General features: G+C 40.8%; 1 protein-coding gene across 3 annotated transcripts in view; it reads right to left on the bottom strand.

Moving 5' to 3' along the window:
• PAX5 (paired box 5) overlaps positions 1 to 25,117 on the bottom strand; it is a 220,275-nt gene that overhangs the window by 34,053 nt on the left and 161,105 nt on the right. For all 3 annotated transcript variants that reach the window (XM_081845382.1, XM_081845384.1, XM_081845383.1), the window contains one exon: positions 12,504 to 12,605. In XM_081845382.1, the coding sequence (XP_081701508.1) occupies positions 12,504 to 12,605 (102 nt within the window). The remainder of the gene's footprint in view (positions 1 to 12,503; positions 12,606 to 25,117) is intronic.

The raw sequence follows: 25,117 nt of genomic DNA, 5'->3' as shown, positions 1-25,117 counted from the left end.
AGTAACCCCGAGGCAAGATGCATACTTCAGTGGGCAGTTACTGGCTCATTGAGTTTTCAGCCAGCTCTGAAATGGTCATTAGAAAACAAACAGTAACATTATTTTTGAAAAGATAAAAATAGCAAAGTAAAAACTGAAGCTAAATGATATTGGTGATGAGACAATCAAAATGTAATCCAAACTAGTCCCTAGAATTGGACCACATCCCTAATCTTAAACCACAAAATATAGTGAAGTGTATAGGAAATTAATCTCTACCTTCCAATAGAAGTTGAATTATTTGCCAATACACTTCTTTTTTAAATTACCAGTTTTGTTTCCTGTGCAGCATTCCTCTGGAGAACAAAGTTTATCCTTGCACACAACAATAAGGGGCCACAATTAAATAACTGTAAACGATATGGGGAAAGATCAAGAGCTATGATTTAAATCTGGTGTGAAAAAAGTCTGTGCAGATCCTTACTTGGAGCCTGCTGGTGCCAAGGGCCTTTAAGTTGATTTTACTAGCCTTTAAATAGAATCTGGAAAAGATGTTAAGTGTCTTTATGGGCCCCGTTGTTGCCTAATCTTCCTGATGCAAACAGGACAAGGATTTCTGAAAAATTATTATAGCAGTTTAGGAACTCATGACAAGGCAGAGCACATAGGATTATCCTATATTGTACTCACAGCACACTGTGAGGTAGGTTAGACTAAGACCCAAGCCCACTCAGTATGTATCGTGGTTGTGCAAAGATTTGAAGCCAATTCTACCGTTCTGTTTCCTATGTTGTCTTTTTAAAATGAGTACAATTAGGCGGATATCTTGTTGCATAGCCTGATATCTAGTATAGCAAATGGAACACTACCTCAGTCCTATGACTTTGCCACAAAAGCTAGCTGAATTGTTCCAGAGGCACAATGATGTACATCACCAACTACTTACAAGTAAGGGGGTGGGGGAAACAATGGTTGTCATGCCCTCTTCATCAGTTTCCAGAGGCATTTGGATGACCGGTGTTGGGAGACAAAATGCTAGTCAGACCTTGGCCTGATCCTGCCAGGTAGCACTTAAGTTCCTACATGAATACACTCCAAAAGCTACTAGCAGCTCACTTTACAGCAACACATACGCCTTGACCATGAATTTTCTGTTTTTATACTTAATAGAAAATCTATCTGGAGCAAATGAGAAAGAGAGGCATACAGCTTGCACAGTTAGTGCTTAGAGCCTGTAAAATGTTGCTTTTGCTAGAGCACAATATAAGCTCCCACCACAAGAGTGTTGAAAAACCATTTGTCACACTATCGGTTTATGAAGCAGAGCTGGGACAGAGAACAGTTGGATTGAAAAGAGCATGTGTCTCTTTCCACTCATATCTGTGTAATTCTAAATTCAATAAAGTCACACCCGTGTAAAAGTTATGTAAGCCAGAAGGAAAATAAAACACTGGTTCCCAATACTGCCGCCTCAGCCACTAGGAGTCAGCACTGGCTCCTGCAGTTGAAAAGCATAGGTGGCTTTCACTTCCTATGCCTCTTGGAAGATTCGAAGTGACTAAATGCTAAGCACTACTTTATAATTTCACAACTGATGTTATGTTCATGTAAATGTTCTCAAGAGAGGTAGCTTAGTGGCAGAGCATTGTCCTTGCATTCAATCCCTGGCATCTCCAAGTCGGACTGGGAATATTCCCTATCTGAAATCCTGGAGAATTGCTACCAGTCAGTGTAAAAAACATTGACCTAGATTGACTATTCATCTGACTCATTTATAAGGCAGCCACCTGTGTTCCTATGTCCATGGAGGAAACAGATGCTATAGGAGATCCTATGTTCTTGAGACCTCAAGTCCAACTCAACTGCATTTGAGAATATGTGCTGCATTTTCTTTTGTGGGGGAGCTTGAGAATATATTTTTTTTGCAGGTTTAGTTGAATTGTAGAGTGTTTTCACATTTAAGACTTAAATTGCCTCATTCAATTTACATAAATATTTTATTGTTAATGTAGAAAAGAGCCATTTGTCATTTGAATTAAGTTTTGGCCGACATAGATTTTTAAATTTGTATTAAAAGTCCATTGAAGCAAGAACTGTTCTAAGCCTCACAAGTGAAAATGCTTGGAGTTTCACAACTGAATTAATCTAATAATGAAAACAACTCTTTTTCTTGATTACTCTTCTCAAATATGATTTCCCACCTTCTTCTTACTTACCCCTAACTCCTATGCATGTGGTTCTAGAGGTCTTTTGAATCCTGTGTGTTTTTGACCCAGCAATTCAAACAAAAGGGTATTAGGCTGTAGCTACTGTATGTTTTAGTGAACCCTAGGTTTGAATTTGATCATTTTCAGATCCCTTTATTCGGGTAATTGCACACATAGACTTCGTATAAAGGAAATTCATTTGTTCAGGGTCACTGCATGGTTTTTCATTAAAAACAAATTACCAATGTTCAGAAAGGACATCTGGGTTTCCAGAGTCCCATTAATGACTATATTTTCAGCATCACTATCCCGGACGGTCTATCCTTTCCTGTCACCCTCCGTTTAGAGCCCCAAGAGGACAATGAGAATGACAGTCGAGTGAATGGGTAAGCATGAGGGATGAGGCCAAAACCTTAGTCCCCAGGGAAAGGAAGAAGGTACAAGTGAAATAAAAAAAAATATCCAGAGGGTAACAGGGGCCATTGTCTCAGCTTTTCCAATACAAGAACCAGAACAAATATTTAAATGAACAAGCATGATTATTTAAGCATAAGCTTATTCCAATTCAATTATAAAACACGACAAGCCCTCAGGGCAAGGCAAGCTTGGGTGACGTTTAGAAAGTTTTCATGCTGAAAATACAACTAGTCAAAAACATGTTATTTCTGCAGACAAAATTCCTTGATCAAAAGTAACACCTAGAGAAAGCAGGCTTCATGGTGTGATATTATGATGCATAGAATGCATGAGTACTTTGATAGAAATTGCAAAGGACAATGTTTTCCAACCTGAGAGGAGTGAATTGAATGCATGCATGTACACACAGAGCACACTTGCTATGCAGATCTGAACCAGTCACTCAGAGGTATCCGATTCTCCATGTAAAAACAAGGAGAATGACTGATGCTGCATTATGACTGAATGAAAGGCATTAACAACACAAAACAAGAAAAATCTTATATCCAGTGTTGCTGCTCCTGCCATTTTAGAAGTAACACATTTCTTTGGAAAGCAACAGTAAAATATACAGTTTCCTCCTCATACTGGACATGCCCAGCCCATGTATGTACGTATGTAAATATTTTTATTTCTGACCCTTGGTGGGCTAGGAATTGTAGCAAGCTCTCCTCAGGTGTAGGCAGCTATTTGTTCAAATTAACTCGCTGTTTGCATAACACACTTGAAGGTTAGGAGGAAAATTGAATTAAACACTAATATTAAGGAGGCAAGATTAAAAAAACAAACACCATGGATTAGCCAGTATCAAACGGGTTGCTAACTAGTTTTGTGCACCCAATATATTTTAGTCATGTGTTGCTCAAACAGCACCTCTTTTCAATAAGTTCAATTCTATAATTTTGGGTCTATTGTGAAGAATCACTCTGCTTATTTTGAAACAATTTAAGCTCTACAGTCATACCTCGGGATAAATACTCTTCAGGATAAGTATTTTCAGGTTGCGTTCTGCGGTGACCCATAAGTAACAGAGTGCATTACTTCCGGGTTTCGCCGCTCGCGCATGTGCAGACGGTCAAAATGACGTCACGTGCATGTGCGGAGCGGCGAACCACGCACGCACAGATGTGCAGTTACGTCTTACGTTCTGTTCAGGATGTGAACGGGGCTCCGGAACAGATCCCGTTCGCATCTCGAGGTACCACTGTACTTGTCACAGACCATGAGTTGTATCCAAAACTGCATATGCAGTGTTCCACTCATGTAATGGGACTTCGCCTTCCTCTTCTCTCCCTGTGCACCCCCAAAAGCCACTCCAGAGGGTATCCCAACCATCTGGAGATTTTTGAGGGTACACAGGGAGCTGCAGCAGAGAAGAGGGGGTATAGAAGTTCTGTTGCACAAGCAGAACTCTGTTGTGCAAGCAGAATGGCACCACTGGATATAGCCCTATACTTATTTCTATGTCATTGCCATGTAAAGCAAACAGTTACATTTTCCCTTGTTTACATCCGTGTGTGTGTGTGTGTGTGTGTGTCCTTGCAAATTGTGGATTACACTTCATGCATCATTTAAATTGGGCTCTAGTCTATGAAAGTGTATCATAGAATCATAGAATCATAGAGTTGGAAGAGACCACAAGGGCCATCGAGTCCAACCCCCTGCCAAGCAGGAAACACCATCAGAGCACTCCTGACATATGGTTGTCAAGCCTCTGCTTAAAGGTAAAGGTAAAGGTACCCCTGCCCGTACAGGCCAGTCATGTCCGACTCTGGGGTTGCGCGCCCATCTCGCTTAAGAGGCCGGGGGCCAGCGCTGTCCAGAGACACTTCTGGGTCACGTGGCCAGCGTGACGAAGCTGCTCTGGCGAGCCAGAGCAGCACACGGAAACGCCGTTTACCTTCCCGCTATAAAGCGGTACCTATTTATCTACTTGCACTTAAGGGTGCTTTCGAACTGCTAGGTGGGCAGGAGCTGGGACCAAACGACGGGAGCTCACCCCGCCGCGGGGATTCGAACCGCCAACCATGCGATCGGCAAGTCCTAGGAGCTGAGGTTTTACCCACAGCGCCACCCGCGTCCCTCAAGCCTCTGCTTAAAGACCTCCAAAGAAGGAGACTCCACCACACTCCTTGGCAGCAAATTCCACTGTCAAACAGCTCTTACTGTCAGGAAGTTCTTCCTAATGTTTAGGTGGAATCTTCTTTCTTGTAGTTTGGAACCATTGCTCCGTGTCCGCTTCTCTGGAGCAGCAGAAAACAACCTTTCTCCCTCCTCTATGTGACATCCTTTTATATATTTGAACATGGCTATCATATCACCCCTTATGCCACTGTAAATTTGTTTATTTTTAAGGTGTTGATTTAGCAGCAAATATCTGTGGATATAAACTCTATAGGAAGGATGAGGAAGGGCATACTGCCAGTGGTGTTACTCTTTATGTCAAAGATGGCATTGGGTCCAGCAAGCTAGAAAACCAAAAAGAGCCAGCCACAGAATCATTGTGGGTGGTGATATCAGGCTCAGGAATAATTTAGTGGAGGGGACGTGCTATTGTCCCCCTGATCAAAATGCTTAGGGAGATCTTGTAGTAGTAGGAAACTTCAACTACCCTCATGTAATCTGACTATGTATTTGTTCCAGTCATGACAAAGAGGTAGCATTTCTAGATATGCAATACATAATTAAATTATCAAACTCACTTCCGCAGGAGGCAGTGATGGCCACCAACTTGGATGGCCTCAAAAAAGGATTAAACTAATTCATGGAGAGAGCTATCAATGGCTACTAGCCATGATGACTATGCTCTACCCCCAAAGTTGGATGCCACAGTGTTTCCAAACACATGTGCTCATGTTCAGCTTGCTCCCTTCCCACAGGCATCTGGTTGGCCACTGGGGCTGGATAGGCCATTGGGCTGATCCAGCCCACTCTTCTAATGTTCTTAGCTGCATTTACCTTAACTTGTTTCCACCAACCACTTTTTACAGTGCATTGTAAGGAAAGATTGACAATGGTGGACAAACTGTCTGCCATTCCTGGTCTTCTCACTTTTGAACCCTTGACAAGCTTTCAGGGAACACTAGATTTCCTCTGAAAATCTTTGGTTTACTTTAGTGCTTGGATTCCAATTCCAGATCAACCTCGGCCAGCATGGCCAGTGCTTAGAGATGATGGGAGCTGGAGGGCTCCCATCTGGAGGGCCACAGGTTATCCACAACTGCTTTACTGTATGGTAATAGTCTGTAACATTGGATCCTCTTTCTACACAGTATCTTCTGTTTTAAAGGCAGCTTATCCCATCTATGTATTCTGATTGAACTACTAGCATAACTGATGTGCAGAGGCAAATATATTGCTTTGTTCTTTATGGTTCATTGAATTAATCTCTTTGACCATTCTTGCCTTCTGTGTTCACAGTAAAAGACAAAAAGCATACAAAATGTGGAACATTTCTGTGGGACATATTCAGTGATTCCATAAAAATGCATCCTCAAACCTTGTTAACCTGTAATAGAACTCACGCTTTTACATATCCATCCATGAAATGGTTTGACAGTTTCAGTGTCAAAATAGGAATCATAGATGATAGAATACAAAAACTGGAAATGATCTGAAGAAACATTAGAGCTACCCTCTTGCTTTAAGAAAGAATCCTCAACAAATTAAGACATAACACCACACATTAATCCAACCAATAACATCACACAGATAAACCCATATCTCCCAAGATATAGCATGCTGCAGGAACAAAGCAAGAATGGACAAAACAACTTGTTGGATCTGTATACAGTCTGTCCAGTGCACAAACTAATCACTGCATGAAGATAACAAAGGACCAATTCAGATTTGGAGCCAAAAGGACTAGGTCACGCTCAGTAGCTTCTTCCCATGATGAGCCACCAGAAAAGTGTTTATGAAGGAATTACGTGGTTGGGGTCAAATACATATTCATGCAAATGTCATATCCTCCCCCCATATGTACGTGCTAGAGTGATGTAGTAGTTAAGAGCGGTGGACTCGTAATCTGGTTAACCAGGTTCGTGTCTCCGCTCCTCCACATGCAGCTGCTGGGTGACCTTGGGCTAGTCACACTTCTTTGAAGTCTCTCAGCCTCACTCACCTCACAGAGTGTTGTGGGTGAGGAAGGGAAAGGAGAATGTTAGCCGCTTTGAGACTCCTTCGGGTGGTGATAAAGCGGGATATCAAGTCCAAACAACAACAACAACAACAACTCCTCCTCCTCCTCCTCCTCCTCCTCCTCCTCCTCCTCCTCCTCTTCTTCTACATAGCCAATGAATGTTTGTATGGAACCAAATGACATTATTGATCCAGACCCTTTTTGTTCCTTCTTTATCACGTTGTGGGAAAGGCATAGGAAGAAGCTGTGTGAAAGTGTCACTGCCATTAAGGGTAAACCAGCCTTAAGCACAGTTTTCATGTTACTTCTGCAAAGTGGTTGCTGCTGCAACACTGTTCACCTGCACATGCCCCACACTCTCATAAAAGCACTAACCACATTGTCTGCCTGCATCACAATGTGGCTCCAGTGGAAGTGCAGAACATGTGATAAATAGTCTTACAAATTACTAACAAGAATATGCTGAATCAAACCAAGAGTCCACCTGTCTCCTACAGTCACCTGCAAGATGGCCTCAGAAAGCTCACAAGCAAGGCATGACAGCCATCTCCTGTTGCTTGGTGCCAGAGTCTGGTTAAAAACAAACAGGCAGACGTTTAATAGCTCTGCTTGTCTTTCCAAAATCCAAAAGCTCCACCTATTATACTTACATCTCCCTTTTCCTTTAAAAGTCTCAAAGTGCATAGGAATAGAGGAAGCTGCCTAATAGCGAGTCAAACCCATTGGTCCATCTAGCTCAGAACTATTTAGCAGTACTTCTCCAGGGTTTCAGGCAAGATTCCAGGGATGGAATCAGGGAGTTTCTGCATGCAAAACATATATTTGCTCCACCACTGAGCTCTTTCCCCTAAAGGACTCCTAGTGATTTACCATGAGATCTCACCTTGGGAAACGTTTTTGCAAAAGCAACCACACCACAAAGCAGTAATATATGCATTGCATCTTAGCTACTTGAGTGCAAAAACAACAACTGGAAATGCTGTCATGTTAGAACTGGTTTTAAATCCCAATAAGTAAATGAGCAGACCAAAACAAAAAGCATGTTTGTAACCATCTACCATAGGTCTACACCATCTGTGAGAATCTAATACATGGGAGAATAATAGTACAATCTCCACAAGTGCATGCACATTGAGAAGCACATATGTAATGACACGTTAAATGAGATAATCTACATCCAGCCTGGGAACTGTGGGCTGTGTAACCACTGAGAGGCCATCTACAAATTCAGGTTCACACAGTATTTATGTATATCACGCTAACCTCTCTGCTTATTGGATCATGCTCCACATTTCATATTATTTCCTAAATATATGCCACAGAGGGCCAATTTAGACATTGTTCTCCCAAGAGAAGACTGCAGGAATGGAAACTACCTTGCTCATGCCATCACTCAGGAGAGTAACATCTGAAAGAACCATATATGGTGCAGTTCTTCACATGAGTAGTAGCTGCATACCAGCACTACTGTTACCTAGCAGTTCAAAAGCACACCAGTGCAAGCAGATAAATAGGTACTGCTGTGACGGGAAGGTAAATGGAGTTTCTGTGAGCCTTGGCACCTGTCACAGTGTTCCATGCACCAGAAACAGCTTAGTCATCCTGGCCACATGACCTGGAAAAGCTGTCTGTGGACAAACGATGGATCCCTTGACCTGAAAGCGGAGAAGAGTGCCATACCCCATAGTTGAATTTGACTGGGCTTAACCATCCAGGGGTCCTTTACCACTGCTACCAGAAGCGTGAAGTAGTGGCATGTGGTTATTACACAAAAAAGGGACTGTGCACACAATAATAAACTTTTAAACATTATCCTTGCCATAGGTACCATTGCCATGAGCAAGAACTTTTCTGTGGTGATCATATGGGGTCAGAAACCATCCAAACTGGCTTAAATTCACTCCCTATTGTCCTTGATGATGCCGTAAGAGACTGATACTATGCACCAACTCAATGTGATCAGGTGTGCCACCTTGCCCCCATGCTTGAGGGGGCCTGGGGTGCGCAGCTGCCATGGAACTTGGGGGCAGCCCCTTCAATGAAAATTGGGGGGCTTGGTCTCTAGTCCTCCCCCACTCAACTCTGGTTAGTGTGATGGCTATTTGTCCAGGCATTCTTGAGGGGAAATCTGTTAGGTGCTTTCCTGGTCTGGCCTTTCATCTGCTAGCTATAGGGACACCTGGATCCATATCAGCTGCCTCCCAGTTCTGACCTGCCTATCACAAATTCTGCTTCCAAATTACCTAGCACATCTTTTGACAAATACTACAGAAATTAAAAGACTATAGTATAGCACAGGCATGTCCAACAGGTAAATCGTGACCTACCAGTAGATCACCGGACTTCTGTGGTAGATCACTGGTAGATCACTGGCTTCCCCCCCCCCCCAAGATCAACAACTTCGGCTCCCTCAAAAAAGCTCAACACCTTTGACCTCAACCCAAAAAAGGGGGTAGATGCCAGTTTTTAACTCTGGGAATAGATCGCAGTCTCTTGGGAGTTGGCCATCCCTGGTGTAGCACTTTGCAGAAGAGGATCAAGCTATATAGTAATGTCAAAAAACATGAAACAAAAACTCCCTTACTTGCTTTGTATCTTGCACCCCATGTTAATTAGTCATTGGCATAATTCATGGCTAATTATTAAATGATTTATTGTATCCACTTTTTGCATATGCTCTGAAAATTACAGGAGATCAGCATGTCTAGAAGTGAGTTTCTGAGAACTGGTGAAATGAATCCTCCTTGTATAAATGTCAAGACAGAATAATTCAGTCATGTTAGAGTACAAACACTGATGTCTGTGTAATAAAGCTGATCTGCCGGCTGTTTCAGAGCCAAATCATAAAAGACTGCATGCATTCATAAGAGCCTTCTGAAACTGCCCCTTCAAACAATAAGTGACAAGAGATGATCAAAAAATTATTTTGGATGCTAGTTAGCAAAGCCTAGTTTAAATGAGCAAGAAGGCTTTTTAAAACCAGCAGATAACTTTCACTTTTGTAGAGCAGAATGTTGCTATTAGAAGAAAACATGGAACTTTATCTGTGTAGGTGTATGTTGTTAGAAACATAGTTTTCTATCCAATGTAGTACTAAGCAACTGTCGCATCGCCCGGCTAGCTCAATTGGTAGAGCATGAGATTAAGCAACTGTCCCATCAGTGCAATGATTTATGCTTGTGCAGCAGGGCTCCCCCCCTCCACATACACCCTTCCCTCTCCCCAAATCTGCTCTAGAGGGTTGGGGAAAACCCAGAACAGATTTAGGGGATGCATGGAGGTGAAGGGGAGAAGTAGTGTTGCACAACTGTAAACCTTGCACCGACAGGACAGTTACTTTGTGCTGTGTTTGATACAACTTAGGGTCTTTAAAGTTAATCCAACCCTGGGGGAGGGTCAGGACAAACCCTAGAACAGCTCACAGGGGAATGATCATATTTGTGTAACACTTGTGTAGCATATGTATACACAACCTTTATGACAATACTTCAGCCCCCAATGCACTTTTACCAATATATGAATATATATGGGGGAGGGGGCCAAAAACAATCCAATGAGGGCTGAATATGCCCATTACATACAGAACTGTCACTGGCTGTTGCTGGACAGGAATAAAATGGAATATCTTAAGAAATTGCTTGGCTGGCTGGCTGGCTGGCTGGCTGGCTGAAATCTTAAACAGGAGCACTCCATACTGCAGGTCCTAATTCATGTGACTTGACACCAAATACTTGCTTTGGTTTTTAACATTTTAATAGCAACTCATCGTGAGGAATGGGCCAACCATTTTTAAAACTCAGAAGTTTTTAAAGGAGCTTGCAATATGGCAGAGGAACAGACTGCTAGTAAAAGAAAAAAAAGGGGGGGAGAGACTGCCCAGTATGCAGAACATTTGTCTAAAGGATCAGCCTGAATTATGACCATACTCTCCAATTAGTCCATGTTGTGTGTAATGATTGTAAGAAAATATGCCTATTCTGAGAGTGTGAAGGAGGATTTCAGGAAGCCGGTACAACATTCAGTTTGCATAAGCTAGGTAACCGGCCAGGCAGTGGGGATTCAGTTCCATTCACATTTTCGTGTGGCTCCCTAATTCATTCTCAAACCACACACAACCCAAAATTTGGTGATCCTTTAATATCAGCACTTATCCAAATTTTGCAATGCAGTTCACCAAGCAAATAACGTGTAGAAAAATACATTTTATACGCTTGTGCAAATAGTATACAAAATGCAACTTAGGGGAATTGCTTGCAAAAATTAGGAGAATGCACATTAAAATGCTTACAAATGCTCTTGAAAACTTTTTTTAAAATAATGGAAGCTGATGCAGGAATGTGGGAGCGGGATTTAAGATTGGGAAAATGAGAAACTAGGAGATTCTGAACATGACAGATTCATTCATCCCTAAAGCCAGGTGCATGTGTGAAGTAGCACTATAGCAGAGAAGATCTTTGGGATTTTCAGATTATATTTTTAATTTGAGCTAGGGAAGAATAGAGGGGTTGGTTTATGTTGGTAACAATGAATTGGGGGGGGGGTCTCAGTTATTTAATCCATCATAGACTCACTGATCAAAAAGTCCATGGCAATGGGGAGAAGAGTAGGTGATGTTGCTTATATTACTTGTGTTTGGACCAATAAACTTTGACTGCCTGAATGGCCAGAAGAAGCAGAGTGCAGTTGTCAAGGATGGAACATTCCTGAATCTTTTTCCCAGTGAATTGAAAATGTGGCTTTCCAGTGGGGGAAGAGAAGTATCTTTTCTAAATGTATGAGAAATTCCACCAGTCCTTCTCTGTAAACAGTAACAGTTTTCTTAAATTTAATATTTCTACTACTTCACTACAGTTCTAAATATGGGCAATAATTCACCATTTCCTAATGTTACTAAATACTGCCCAGTATACATGCATTATTAAAGTCTGATGTTAAAAAGTACTGAGTAAAACTTTTTCAACTCTTCCCCACTGCCAGAAAAATTTGAAAGCCCTGCTCCTGGCTGAGGGCACTTTCAATTATCATAGCCAAGCTTGAGATGTTCTTACATCAAATAACAGCCCAGGAAATGGTTGGCTTCTTTTAAAGCAAATATAAGAAAGACCAAAGGTGAACAAAAGGGAACATTAGGTGATTCACTGGAGACATTAATGGCTAAGATCTCATGTGTGAAAAGCCTTGGAAGAGATCATTTGCAGGCACCCATATTAAGCAGCATAATTTCAAAGTATGAGATTCCTCTGGCACAATTGCAAGAAATGCTTATAGCAAAGTTAATTAAAATGATTCACATGACAAAAATTCAGAGAATTGAGGTAACTCTGAGATTAACCTTATGTACATTTTATCATGTGTATCCAACAGCCATGCAGCAAGGCTAGACACTTCTTTTCCTACATGTTTTGACCGAATAAATTCTCTTTTTCCAGTCCACAGTCCTATGTAACACAAGGCATATGAATTTAAGTCTCCATCTAACTTCAAGTAGTCCTAAACCAGCTTGAACTCAGTTTACTTGAGCTATAGAACAGCAGCATAGGTGAAATTAAAAGACTGTGAGAAAGGCAGTAGTTCAATTTGCCTGTTTTACATCTCCTCTTTCATTCAGTGCCATTACTATGCCTGCCAATGGTATGAAAGCGGAACACAAAGGCAGCACTTGGCTTTGCTGCTAAAAGACTGTTTCTTTCTTTTCTTTCTTTTTTTAAATGGAAACTCACCAGGCACCATCCCTGTCAGCGTTGGAGCAGAGTAGCTGCCCTGTCCAGCAGGGGGGACGTGCGGAGGGTATCCAGGGAGGGTTGTGCTTGCCAAATCACGACCTGAAGAATCAAACCAACAAATCACCATGTGAGCATTCACAACAACTAGACATGTTTTTACATTTCCCTTAACACTCAGAACACAGGCCATGCATTTGTCATAACTGTACTGCGAATACCAAAGTGGGATGTTTTCCCCCCAGCCTTAGCTTTGGCAGAAATGAGAAAGATTTCCCTTTCTTTATAAGCTGCCACAAAGTAAGAGACTGAGAGCAATGGCAAACAGCACTGCAAACAGGTTAGTAGCAAACCAGCTTTGAACTCTACTTGTTCCTGCTTATTCTTAAGTTTCTTTGCAGATCTGACATGTCAAACAGATTGAAAACAGATTTATTTTTCTGAGTGATGTGAGGACCCTTTTCTAGAATTAAAAAAAAGTTAATGTAAGAGGCAAAACAAACCCCCCAAAATAAAACAATCTTCAATCAAGGTATAGGTAAAATATACTCTTATTAAATAGAAACAGAAGCACTTCTAGACTATTGTCAACTGCATACCAGCAAATTCAGGTTGCAAAATTAAATGGATTTTGCACCCTTGCACAAAACCAGTTCAAAAAGGGGAAAAAGCTCTCTTAGTGGTAAGGATAAGGAAATGCACTGGAAAATATGGGATAACAATTCTTTGATGTGACATCATATAACCTCCCAGCAGACAACTCAGAATGAATGCTCAATAAACAGGTTGACTGAAAAAGACTGCCTGAAGATAACATAGCCTGAATGAAGGACACAACTAGTGTGAGAGCTATCTCAATAACTCATTGAAAAAGTACTGGTGAAATGTGTGGCATCTGAGAAAGACCATCATTGACATACTGAATTAAAGGATACCATGTTATAAAAGCAAATCTGCTACAGTCTGTTCTTCTGAGGGTTTGAACTAATGTATTAACTTTCCTGACAAGGCTAAGTGCCATACTCTTTGACACCAAAGTTTGATGTGTCATTCTACCTTTTGGCTATTTCAAGTCAGGTTATTTGACTAAGAAAAGGTTATGACAAGCTCACTTACGTGATTTATTTTATCATTTTTGATACTTCAGCAAAAAAACTGTACTACAAAAGTATATTACAATTTTATATTCCCACTACATATGATAAAATAAGCCCTTTTCTTGACACCCCCATCACCATTCTGGTTTGGTTAAGACTTGTAATTAACAACACAATGAGGTGAGCTACCAAGAGTGCAAGATTTTCAGTGTCTTTTCCCTAATGACTGAAAAAGAGAACGCAAACTGAAGACCTCTCTGATAAGAAGGGCTATTTAAATATGCACAAGAAATGTAGAACGGAACCTGCAAATTCATTATGTTCTGAATATATCTGAACAGAATTCTATCATCATTCATCCTAAAGGACATAAAGATGAAAGAAACAGAAATGCCCTAAATATGCCCAATTTCCAAAAACATACCATTTATTGTGAACAGCTAAAATATGTTGTCAAATAAAAGAAATTTCAACATTCACCTCCTGTGGATATCCATTACTCATCTGTGAATGGAAAAACCAGGGGCTTGAAACTCATTGATTCTAATAAGCGGTTTTGTTTATTCTGGGATGGATCTGTCACAAATATTATGATCTTGTAACCATGGAGTCATCAGCACACTCCTAACTGCTGCAATGATGTCCTTGAGGACCTCTTAGGGTGTCTGTGAAACCTCTGAGCACCCCAACTAAAATAAGGGTCCTACTTACTGTCCCTTCATCATGGGGCGGAAATAGTAATTACCTTCCCCCATGTGAAAAGTATATATTGCTGACAGTGGAAGTTGAAAGAAAACTCTTTCTTACTTTCTCCTTCAGCTCTGTGTACTTTGCAAGGCTCAGATTAACACCTGAGAAAGCAACATTATCCAAAAGAAAGGAGTGAAAGGGAAGGTTTCAAACCTATTGAACCTAAGGAAAAGGAATTTGACAGACTTTTCTGAAATTATGAAACTATGAAATGTTACATAGCATGCTGTATTTTAGTTGCATTGTATTCAAGTTGCTATAAAGAATACTTTAGGCACATAGCCAGTATTTTTCCATATGGATTGTGGTAGCCTACCTTGTGACTGAGTTTTACATTTGGATCACAAGTTAAATCACAAGGCAGTGGTGAGAGAAGCTGTTACCTGAGTACCTTTGCTATATGCAGATGAAGCCGCTTGCATCACACAAACACAGAAATAAATCCATGTAGCTGTTGGTCTTTGGGTGGTGGCCAAAATGCATGCAGCAGAAAGAGCGAGACATAGTATTTGGATCTATAGCTAGAAAGCTACTTTTTAATAAAATATATTTAGAGGCTCACACTGGGACCAGTGGGAGAACGTTTGTAAAACTGAAAACAATGTATCTTTGTTATTTTATAACATTTGAAACAAGTTCTGCAAGTAAAGTTTTGAAACCTTATTTCTAGTGTTGAAGAAGATTTACTTCTGTGTGAAAGTAAGATCAGAGATCTTCCGCTGTTACAATGCTTACATTTGTCTTTGTCAAAAGTTCAAATGAACATCAAATGCAGTATAAAAAAAAAAGTATAACGTAACCATTACCGGCTCAGTTACATTCAGCAACATTTCTTACCATGAGAGCAATCTACGTATTCAGCAAGGGTACATGGTATTCTGGAACTTTACCACTTCCAAAGTCAGAAGGAGCATTGCCTGCTTCAGTGCCAGCACTGCCAGTCTGAAATTGTCTCACTTTGCCTAATGGTAAGGCCAGCTTTGCATGGGAGATAAGAGCATCAGGACATTGAGCTCTAGTTCAACCTTCTTTTTAGCAAAGTAGGTTTTACATGCAAGGAGTTTTGAAAGGAGCAAACTGAAAATTCAAATATGGCATTACACACCTACATTCTGAAATAATGCAGCCTCAGCAGTGCTGTAGCACATGCTTTTCTTGAGTATTTAGAACTGGACATTAATCTGCAGACAATAAAGCTTTAAATAATTCTTGGCTTTGCTACACAGACATACACACACACACACACACAAACACACACACACATGCAAGATGAGAAAATAGTCCATAAACAGTTCCACTGGATGAAAAGGTCAAGTACTGGCTGGGTTTTTTTAAAGCTATCAGAGTAAGGTATAGCAACAACCTGGACATAATGAAATCAGAATAAATAAGCTGCAGATGTAAGGAGGCTTTATATTCAATAGACTTTTAATGAACCGATGAACTGATATTTGCTTTGCAATGTTTATGCTACTACACACTCTAATACTCACACTCCCAGTGTATTACAACAATAATGACAATAAATTATTCTATACAGGCATACCTATAGTTTCAGAGGCAATCAGCAAGGGTAGGCTTTAAATCAGCCAACCAATCAGCAATGACCTTCCTCTATGGCATGTACTGTTACTAACTACCTGCCATGTTGATGATGGCTTGACTGAATGTCTTTTTTGAAGGTCTGAGTAGGTGAGAGTGATCTTACGGTTTTTTCCACATTTCTAAAACTGAACACTTGAGAGGTATTAAATGCTAGCAACCACACACACATATTTCCCCCATCCCCCTCAAAAAACCACCCTGCATTTTTTAATGATGGTTGCTCAGAAAAGTTTCACGAAAGACATGCAAGAGACTGAAAGCCTAAAGTCACACAGATGCTTCAACAACCCCCCTGTCTTCCCAATACTTTCCTGACACAAGTGGCTCACACCTACCCCAAATCCCACTCCTCCTCTCTTAAGCTTCATTCACTTTAGGGTTACCAAGAACACGTCTTCACCGAACTAGCTGGAAACTTAAGTCCAAACCGCAAGGGCACACAGAGAAGATAACAATGTTATCCTTGTAGCAGAACTCTCTTTTCTTAGAGGTAGCAAAAGCGTGGCTGGTTCTGCAAAGTTAACCCTGTTCGTTGTCAAACTGCCATATTTCTATCTCTACCTAAGTTTTACTTTTCGGAGCACGTTGATCATAGCAAACAGTCATTGTTCTTTAATCAACTTGTCAAACCACTACCAGGAATTATCCACCAACAAATTGTTTCTTATGATGTCAGCAGGATTTGATTTGAAATAAATAATTTGTGAGGTTGCAATGCAGAGAAAGCCATACATACATTCAATAGTTGTCAGTCTCAACCATGTATCAGATTTGTGCTGTGTGCCTATTGGGTTTTCAGTACTATAAAGCATCTGCTGCATTTTTGGCATAAATGGCAGCTCCTTATATCGGGCGCACAGTCCAAAAGGATATTTATCCTGCCACAGGCCGCACTGAAATGAATCAGAGTTCTACGAGACCCAAGTAGTGCCTGGTGACTCAAAAGATCTACTCACAAAATAAAATTTAAAAAATCCTTCCAGTAGCACCTTAAAGACCAACTGAGTTAGTTCTAGGTATGAGCTTTCGTGTGCATGCACACTTCTTCAGATACACTGAAACAGAAGTCACCGGACCTTTCTATAAGTTACCGGACCTTTCTATAAGCCACTGAAGTCACCATAAGTTACCGGACCTTTCTATAAGCCACTGAAGTCACCGGACCTTTCTATAAAGGTCACCGGACCTTTCTATAAGCCACTGAAGCCGCTCCACACTTGGCCTCCTCTGTCCCCTCAGCATTGTGGGGGCCTGGCCCTCTCCCAACAAATATTGGGGGACCAAACACACTCTCTTGTCTGCCCCCCTTTTTTATTTTACTTTCAGTTCCCTTTGGGGATTCTTATTTTTGTTGTATTTTAGTAAGCTGTTGTCCTTAAGAAACCCATTAGTGGCCCGCTAACCACCCACTTGTATGATTATTTGTTTTTCACAGGGAGACTTTTCTGTCACTGATGGGTTAATGCCTACACATATTTAAAAAGCAACCCAAGCTATAGAAAACCAGTTTCATATTGTAATCAAATATGTAAATCCACCTTTAGAAGTATGCCATTGTACCCTGATATTATGCGTGATATGCTAGCTGTCCAGACAAGAACCATGTAGCTTCTATGTTATGAACAATGCTCTACACACTATAGGTGCTAAATAACTACAGTGCACTAGTAGAAGCAGCAGCAGTCAAATTAGCTGCAAGCTTATACTTTCTCTATCACTTAAAATATAGGATTCATTCAGAAGTCAAATACACTGAGCATGGCACGGTCCTGAGATGTCCCATTAAACTGGGTGGGAGGGATAAAAATCAATTGCTGAATTATTACCTATTAGCAGCCCCTAATTGGCTGAGAACTGGGAGTTGAACCAACAGTTAGCTAAAAATGTTGGCCTTTATTGTTCATCAAAATTAAATCAGAAAAGAGAAGAAAGGACAGGGTATAGGAATTGGGAAATTCATTGACTCAATCTCCACAAGCTCAACAGGAACTCGGTAACAAAGGAATGTAAAACAGATCACAGGAGCCAGTGGAGTTTGTAATATCATAGTTTAAAAATGCCAGCCGACAGTTCTTAGAGCTGCCCAGTCTCACTGGGAAGGAAAAGATGACCTTATGTCAGCTCAAACAGGGCTGACTGTATGTCATTGTCAGTGACAGAGGGAACATATACAGCTCACTCTTGTCTATCCGTAACAGGAGTATTGTCTACTGTTAGCACTGAGCCCTCCAGATAATTGATTAGCTGACAAATGGCAGTTTATATTTTGCTGATAATCAACTGCTTTCCACCTTCTGTGAAAACGCAAATATGTTATTACGACTGTTACTTTACTCTCTTTAATGTTAAACACTATAAAAGGAAGGTTCCTAAGCACTTCTGCACATTTATATGAGAGCCATAGAAAATGTTCACACAAAAACAGCACTGTGCCCTTCTGGGTGCTTTGTGCCAGTTGTGTTCTTATGCATTTCCTATTCATTCTAATGTATCTTGACAAACTTTGGTGGATTATATCCCATTTCAGTCCTAATGAAACCTAATACCTAGGTACTATATGACTGCAGCTAAAGCAATCCACTGTCTCCATTGTCTGGTGCCACTGGCTACATGAAATAACTTGCTGCAAAGGTCATACTGCCTTATAATGCCAACAATAATAATAGCAACAAGGATTTATTCAAAAATAAGCATGTCATCCACTATATGCAGAGTCAGCAGCACAATAAACAACTAAGATTTGATATATCCATGGGCTATACACAATACTAGAAAGTCACTAAATCCTTTAAAATTGTTATTTTGTTCATTATAACAACTTTCCTATTATATGGTATCTTAAAAGTCATATTAAATAAATTAATATTTATATACCATTTAACTGACATGTCATTAAAAATAATAGCAATGAATATCACAATGACCAAATGCTAGGGTTGCCAGATTTCAAAAAGTGAAAATCCAGACACAAAAGTTGTTGCCATACATCCGGATTTTGACGATTTCCACCCAGACACTGCATCCGACATACAAGACATTGGTTTCTCATTCCTGGATTTGATGTTCTTGTAGCTTTTACCCACAAGTCAGTCTTAAATAACAGCATGCCACATAGTAGCATATTAAGGAAAATGTTTAAGAGATGGCTATGATTGTACAGAAATTCTGTGGATTGCACCAAATATGCAGAGGCAGGGGAAAGACTGCTGGAACCCTTTCCTGTATATTGCAAAAAATTAGAAACTCAGTAACATTGAAAATTATCAACAAACATTTATGTTTTAAAGTTCTATAACACAAATCAGTCAGTGTATTGATCAAATAAACCACACTGAAAGGCACAAGACAGTAAGGAACTAAGATTGTACACCAATAATTTGTCTTCTGACAGTCATACACTTGGTACAGCTAATTTCTTCTGTGAGATTCTGAATTTCAGGAGAAAAATGACTGAGGAAATAATCTTAAACTGTGGGAAGGTACCTGAGGAGTCACTGGATGCTCTGAACTCCCTCCCCTCTTTGTTAACAGAGACCTCCTTATTTCAGCAGTAGAAAACTGTACTGTGGTTGCTGTCCCACCAGAAGTGCTTTGCTGGAGGTGGGCACAAATCCAGGGCATGTTATAAGAGGCCATGGATTAAAACTATACCAGCCCTGGGCCAGGAAGAGTTGTGGAGGGGGGTTCAAAATAGTTTATTAAGATTTTCCATATCAAATGGGGGGAACCAATAACAATAACAATGTTGAGCATATGCGCCTCTACATTTGGTTTCAGCAAACATAATAGTACACACTGCAGTGAGGGATGGATGTCATTCCCATTCCTCATCTTCTGCCCTTGGTGAGCTGAAGGTAAAGGGACCCCTGACCATTAGGTCCAGTCATGGCCGACTCTGGGGTTGCGGTGCTCATCCCGCTTTTATTGGCCAAGGGAACCGCATACAGCTTCTGGGTCATGGGGCCAGCATGACTAAGCTGCTTCTGGTGAACCAGAGCAGCGCACGGAAACACCATTTACCTTCCCGCTGGAGCGATACCTATTTATCTACTTGCACTTTGATGTGCTTTTGAACTGCTAGGTTGGCAGGAGCAGAAACTGAGCAACGGGAGCTCACCCCATCGTGGGGATTCGAACCGCCGACCTTCTGATCAGCAAGTCCTAGGCTCTGTGGTTTAACCCACAGCGCCACCTGTGTCCCAGATTGGCAGTAGATCTGCCAAAAAAGTATCTCCCCACCACCACAGTTTTGCTGGATTACAACTCCTGACATTCCTCACCATTGGCCATGCTGCCTAGGGCTGATGGCGGTTGGAGTCCAACAACATTTAGAGAACTGTGAGAGAAGGAGATTTCCACCTTCCTCCTATAGCCCCTTATGCCCACTCTTCCAGAGGGTCCCCCCACCAATCCTCCATAGTACATATTCAGAAGGTAGAGGAGGTTAGGAGAAATGAAGAACAAGACACACAGCAGTGAAATGAGTGGAATTCTGTTCATGAAAATCTGTTCTGAGTAAGGTTTTTGCACATTCTACAATAAGCAAACAAGCTATAAAAAATTAAGTGTTGTTTGCAATGTCATAACTAATATATGTTAGCAGACATGTGAAACAAGGAGGTGAACACAATATGGACTTGTCCTGGCAGAAATTTGCATTCTAAAAAGTGTTTGTGGCACTGGATGAAAGTTTTAAATCACTGCTAAAAATCACTGCAGCAAGAAAAGAACATGTGAAGCATTGTGCCTCTAGCTGAAGAAACGAATAAAACATGTTTCTATAAATGTTTTGTCATTTTTGGAAAATACTGCAAAGTTCTGAGGTCTTATGTTTCCATTTTTAGCTCATTTCTTGCACCCTGAGCTAAATATCAGGAAGCTATATACTCTGTTGTTGTATGTATTTCCTCTAAAATATCCTGAAATGAACACTATCACAAAACTGGATATCAGGCTTCATGGACCACTGATCTGACCTAGCCAGTCTTCCCCTGTGTGCTGCAATCCTGTACACACAGTCTGTCTGCTTAAACTGTATTAACTTCAGTAGGAGCAGGCTCCAGTCCCATGCACATTTACCTGGGAGTAAGTTCCATAGCCTCTGAGCAGATAGACCTCCAGCTGAACATTATAAAGTAGGGGAAGGCTGCGGCAAAGGTTTTATTAAAAAGCCATTGTGGAGAGAGAGAGAGAGTGTGTGTGTGTGTGTGTAGAAATATATAGGTATGAAGACATAAAAGCTAAGACAATGGGGTCTTTTTCTGTGCCTTGCTTACATACAACTGTCTTCTCACAAAAAAAAGAGCCTTTCTGGGTGTATCTTTGTATACTAATGGGTGAAAATGTGAATCCAATTAACTTCAAATTTAGCTCATAATGAACTTATCTCATTTTGCTACCAGCTCAGCTCTCATCCGTGGCAGTAATTAACCACTGGGGGTTGTCACTCCCAGGCACATGACACAGAGAGAGTCCCCCCACACTCAAGCGCTTCAAACCCTTGCAGAATTCATTACCCTGACAGTGTGAAAACCCTTCACTTTTAATACCATAGGGCACCAACATTTTTTTTCACTTTATCTACCTGATTGCCAGCAACAGTATGAAAGAAAGGAATCCACAAGAGATGTAATTAATTACTGCAAAAGATACATTAGAAAACGAGGAGGGGGTGCAGGTGGTAGTAGGATGGGTTGTAAAGTCACTTACTTACCCGTGCTACAGATACTTATTTATGCAGGCTTTTTGCTTCATTCCTAAATTATACCATACTGAAAAAAGAAATATTCCCTAGTATAGGCATTTATCAGTTAATGTGAGAATTTGGTTTCTTTTTCATGGCTACTGGTAAAATTACACAATAGGAGCCAAGATCAGGCACTACATAACAGTGTATTGGATTAATATCCTAACCTCTCTTCCCTAGGGATCAGAGTTCAGATTTAGAATAGGTCACACACAAAAATGATTTTGATTGTCACAGATTAATCCCTAGCGAGTTTTTGTGCAACTCACAACCATCACAAAGTTGTCAGATTCTGAAAGAACCTGGTTTGATGAACCTTCATGCTCCTGCTATCTAATCAGAGCCAGTAAAACTACTTAAAGCTACACAGTGAACACAAAACTACAGAAGTACCGTAAAGATTCGTGTTCAAGAGGCCTCATTTATATTTCACAGTACAGTGGTGCCTCGCAAGACGAAATTAATTCGTTCCGCGAGTTGCTTCGTCTTGCGATTTTTTCGTCTTGCGGAGTGCGGATTCCCTGGGTATTAACGGTTTTACGAAAAAGGAAGCAAACCCGCGTGACGTTTTCGTCTTGTGAAGCAAGCCCATAGGGAAATTCGTCTTGCGAAGCACCTCGAAAAACGGAAAACTCTTTCGTCTAGCGAGTTTTTCGTCTTGCGAGGCATTCGTCTTGCGGGGCACCACTGTACAATGTATTTGCATCTTGCTTCCCCCATTCCCCAAAAGCTTCAGGGGGTTGAGCTGCAGTTCAGACTTGAAATGCAGAATTGTGACCTGAACATGAATCCCAGCTTTCAGTCTGATGCCTCAATCTTTTTATGTACAGTGGTACCTTGGGTTAAGTACTTAATTTGTTCCGGAGGTCCGTACTTAACCTGAAACTGTTTTTAACCTGAAGCACCACTTTAGCTAATGGGGCCTCCTGCTGCTGCTGCGCCGCCAGAGCACGATTTCTGTTCTCATCCTGAAGCAAAGTTCTTAACCTGAAGCACGATTTCTGGGTTAGCGGAGTCTGTAACCTGAAGCGTATGTAACCTGAAGCGTATGTAACCCGAGGTACCACTGTACTTTACGTGGCATGTGAATGCACACTTATGCAGAGGTGCCTCATATTCTTACTTAGTTATGAATCAATAAACAAGATACAATTAATCTCATAGTTGTAGATATGAATAAAAATAGAAATGATGGCTACCTTAGTATTGGAGACCACATAGAGAAATATAATGTTTGAGGTGTGCCATGGAGGCTGATCCATTAGGGCAAATGGGACACTGCCCCACCTACCGCGGTACAGTATGTTCTTAGCCAATCTCGACCTGCCTACCCTCTTAATTACTTATTCTCAGCTTCTTCACCCTTAGTGTCAGTGTTAGAATTCCACTGTCAATATACAACAGCAGGAAAACCTAGATGAAAGGGCATGTGGACCTCTGTACTGACCTATATTCCAGCATGCCTATATCCCTCCAGCTGAAGGAAGGGCTTTTTGAAAACCAAAATGCAGATACAGCTTCTTTTACTCTCATCCTTATTCATCCTTCCTTGTCATCACCCCCCCCCCATTTTTCTTTGATTGGGGGTGGCATTGTACATCTTGGCCTTACAAGTTTTGAGAAGTTTTTTAATAATATGAATAACAGTCACCATGCTCAGTATTTTTAAAAGAGTTCAGTCCAAGGGGCAGGATTGGTATAATGTATTCCAGCTCAGAACTGGTGGCAGCAAAAAGCCCTATTGCGACCCCACCACCACACATACCTGATGTGGGGGTTCTGGATCGCGGTCTCTACTGGTCAAAATAGGAGCATAAGCAATCCCCTCTCCCACCGGAAACAAACCAAGACTGCTCCAAGAAAACGCACATGGCAAAAAGGAGCATTAGGACTTGGTGTGCCACCCCCTTACCTGCTTTTGATTGGCCAAGTGGATAGCCAGCCAATCAGGATTTTAAACAAAATAAATAAATGATTTTCCCCCCTTCACTTTTCACTTCCCTCTGTGGTCCCCCATTTATGCATTTTTCACCTGTGGCCACCCTGGAATATCCTGGGACTCCCCAGGGAGCTATATGGCCCCCGGTTGGGAAACACTGATTTGCAATCTTTGTGCTGTTGTAGCTCCAGTAAGATAGGATTTATTTAGTCTCTGGTGGAGAACCATACATGGTGGGTAAATTGATGCTTTCTACTTGTACAAACCTGAATTAATCTTAATTCTCTTCTTTTCTATATGTTCATGCACCTGACTTTTGATGTTTCCTTATGGTATATGGACAGTTACACAATGTTTTAAAGCATAGGACCCTGTCTAGTCAAAGTTAAGCCTTTTTAAAAACATAATAGTAGCTTTGTTGGATCAGACCAAAGACCAGTTTAGTCCAGCATCATATTTCCCACAGTAGCCAACCAGTTACCTTTGAGAAGCTACAAATAGGACATAAATGCAATAGTATTTTTTCTATTATGATATATGTGTGTTGTTTCTAAGGACTTACTTTAAATTAAAATCAGTGGATTTTAAGTACTTTCAGCTTTGGCCAAAATCTCACTTCCCCCTTTCTATAAAGCATTCCTTCTTTGGATTTCCAACTTAATTTTGGAAAACAATAAACCTGATTTGTATCTCCTTCTGGCCCTTAATACTTCAGTCATATTAATCCAGTACAGTGTGCCAAACAATCTCATTTTTTCTTCCTTTCAGTGTAGTTTCTCCTTCTGTTACTTGCATTTCTCTTTTTCATTCATCTGTTTTTAGTGACTTAACTTTTAAATATATGAATTTATTTTTCTTCTCAAAGAAAAACCAGAGCTCTAATTCAGCTAGTGAGTACAGTACTTTCATATGGAAACAGGGTTCCCTGTATGTACCTCCCAAGATAAACATTAAAGAGGCTTCACAGGATGGAGGGATCCTCTTGAAGTAGTAATGGGGAAATAATTCATTCAATCTGCTTTTAACAGTGAACCAACATGATTTGATGTTCCCAAACCTGCAGTTCAGAACATGACTATCAATTGGATTTCCTATTTCTGCAGATTTTTTTATGCAGTTTCAGTCCCCAGAAGTGCACAAAAAATATACATTTTACTTTAAAAAAATGTTTTTTGGGGAAATGCATTGAAAAGCACTTCAATACATTGAGGAATGCATATTTTACAGGAAGAGTGTGAACAATTTACATGCACATTTTTTTATGTGCTCATTTGGACCTATGATTGAGGAACAAGTAAAACTGTAATGGAACAGACATAGGCTGTCTATCTGTCCCTACCTGGGATTACATGCATAGTATTCATTCCAATCTAGAGATCCATGAACGCAGCAGGAAGCTGAATACCTGCCAGTGTGCTTATGGATTCACCCCCCTCTAGATCAGACTTCCCTTCTCCCTTACCAGGTGATCAGTTTG

This window comes from Podarcis erhardii (genome assembly GCF_964252035.2).
Source record: "Podarcis erhardii genome assembly, chromosome: 17".
Classification (NCBI taxonomy): Eukaryota; Metazoa; Chordata; class Lepidosauria; order Squamata; family Lacertidae; genus Podarcis; species Podarcis erhardii.
This window is presented reverse-complemented; position numbering and strand designations above follow the sequence as displayed.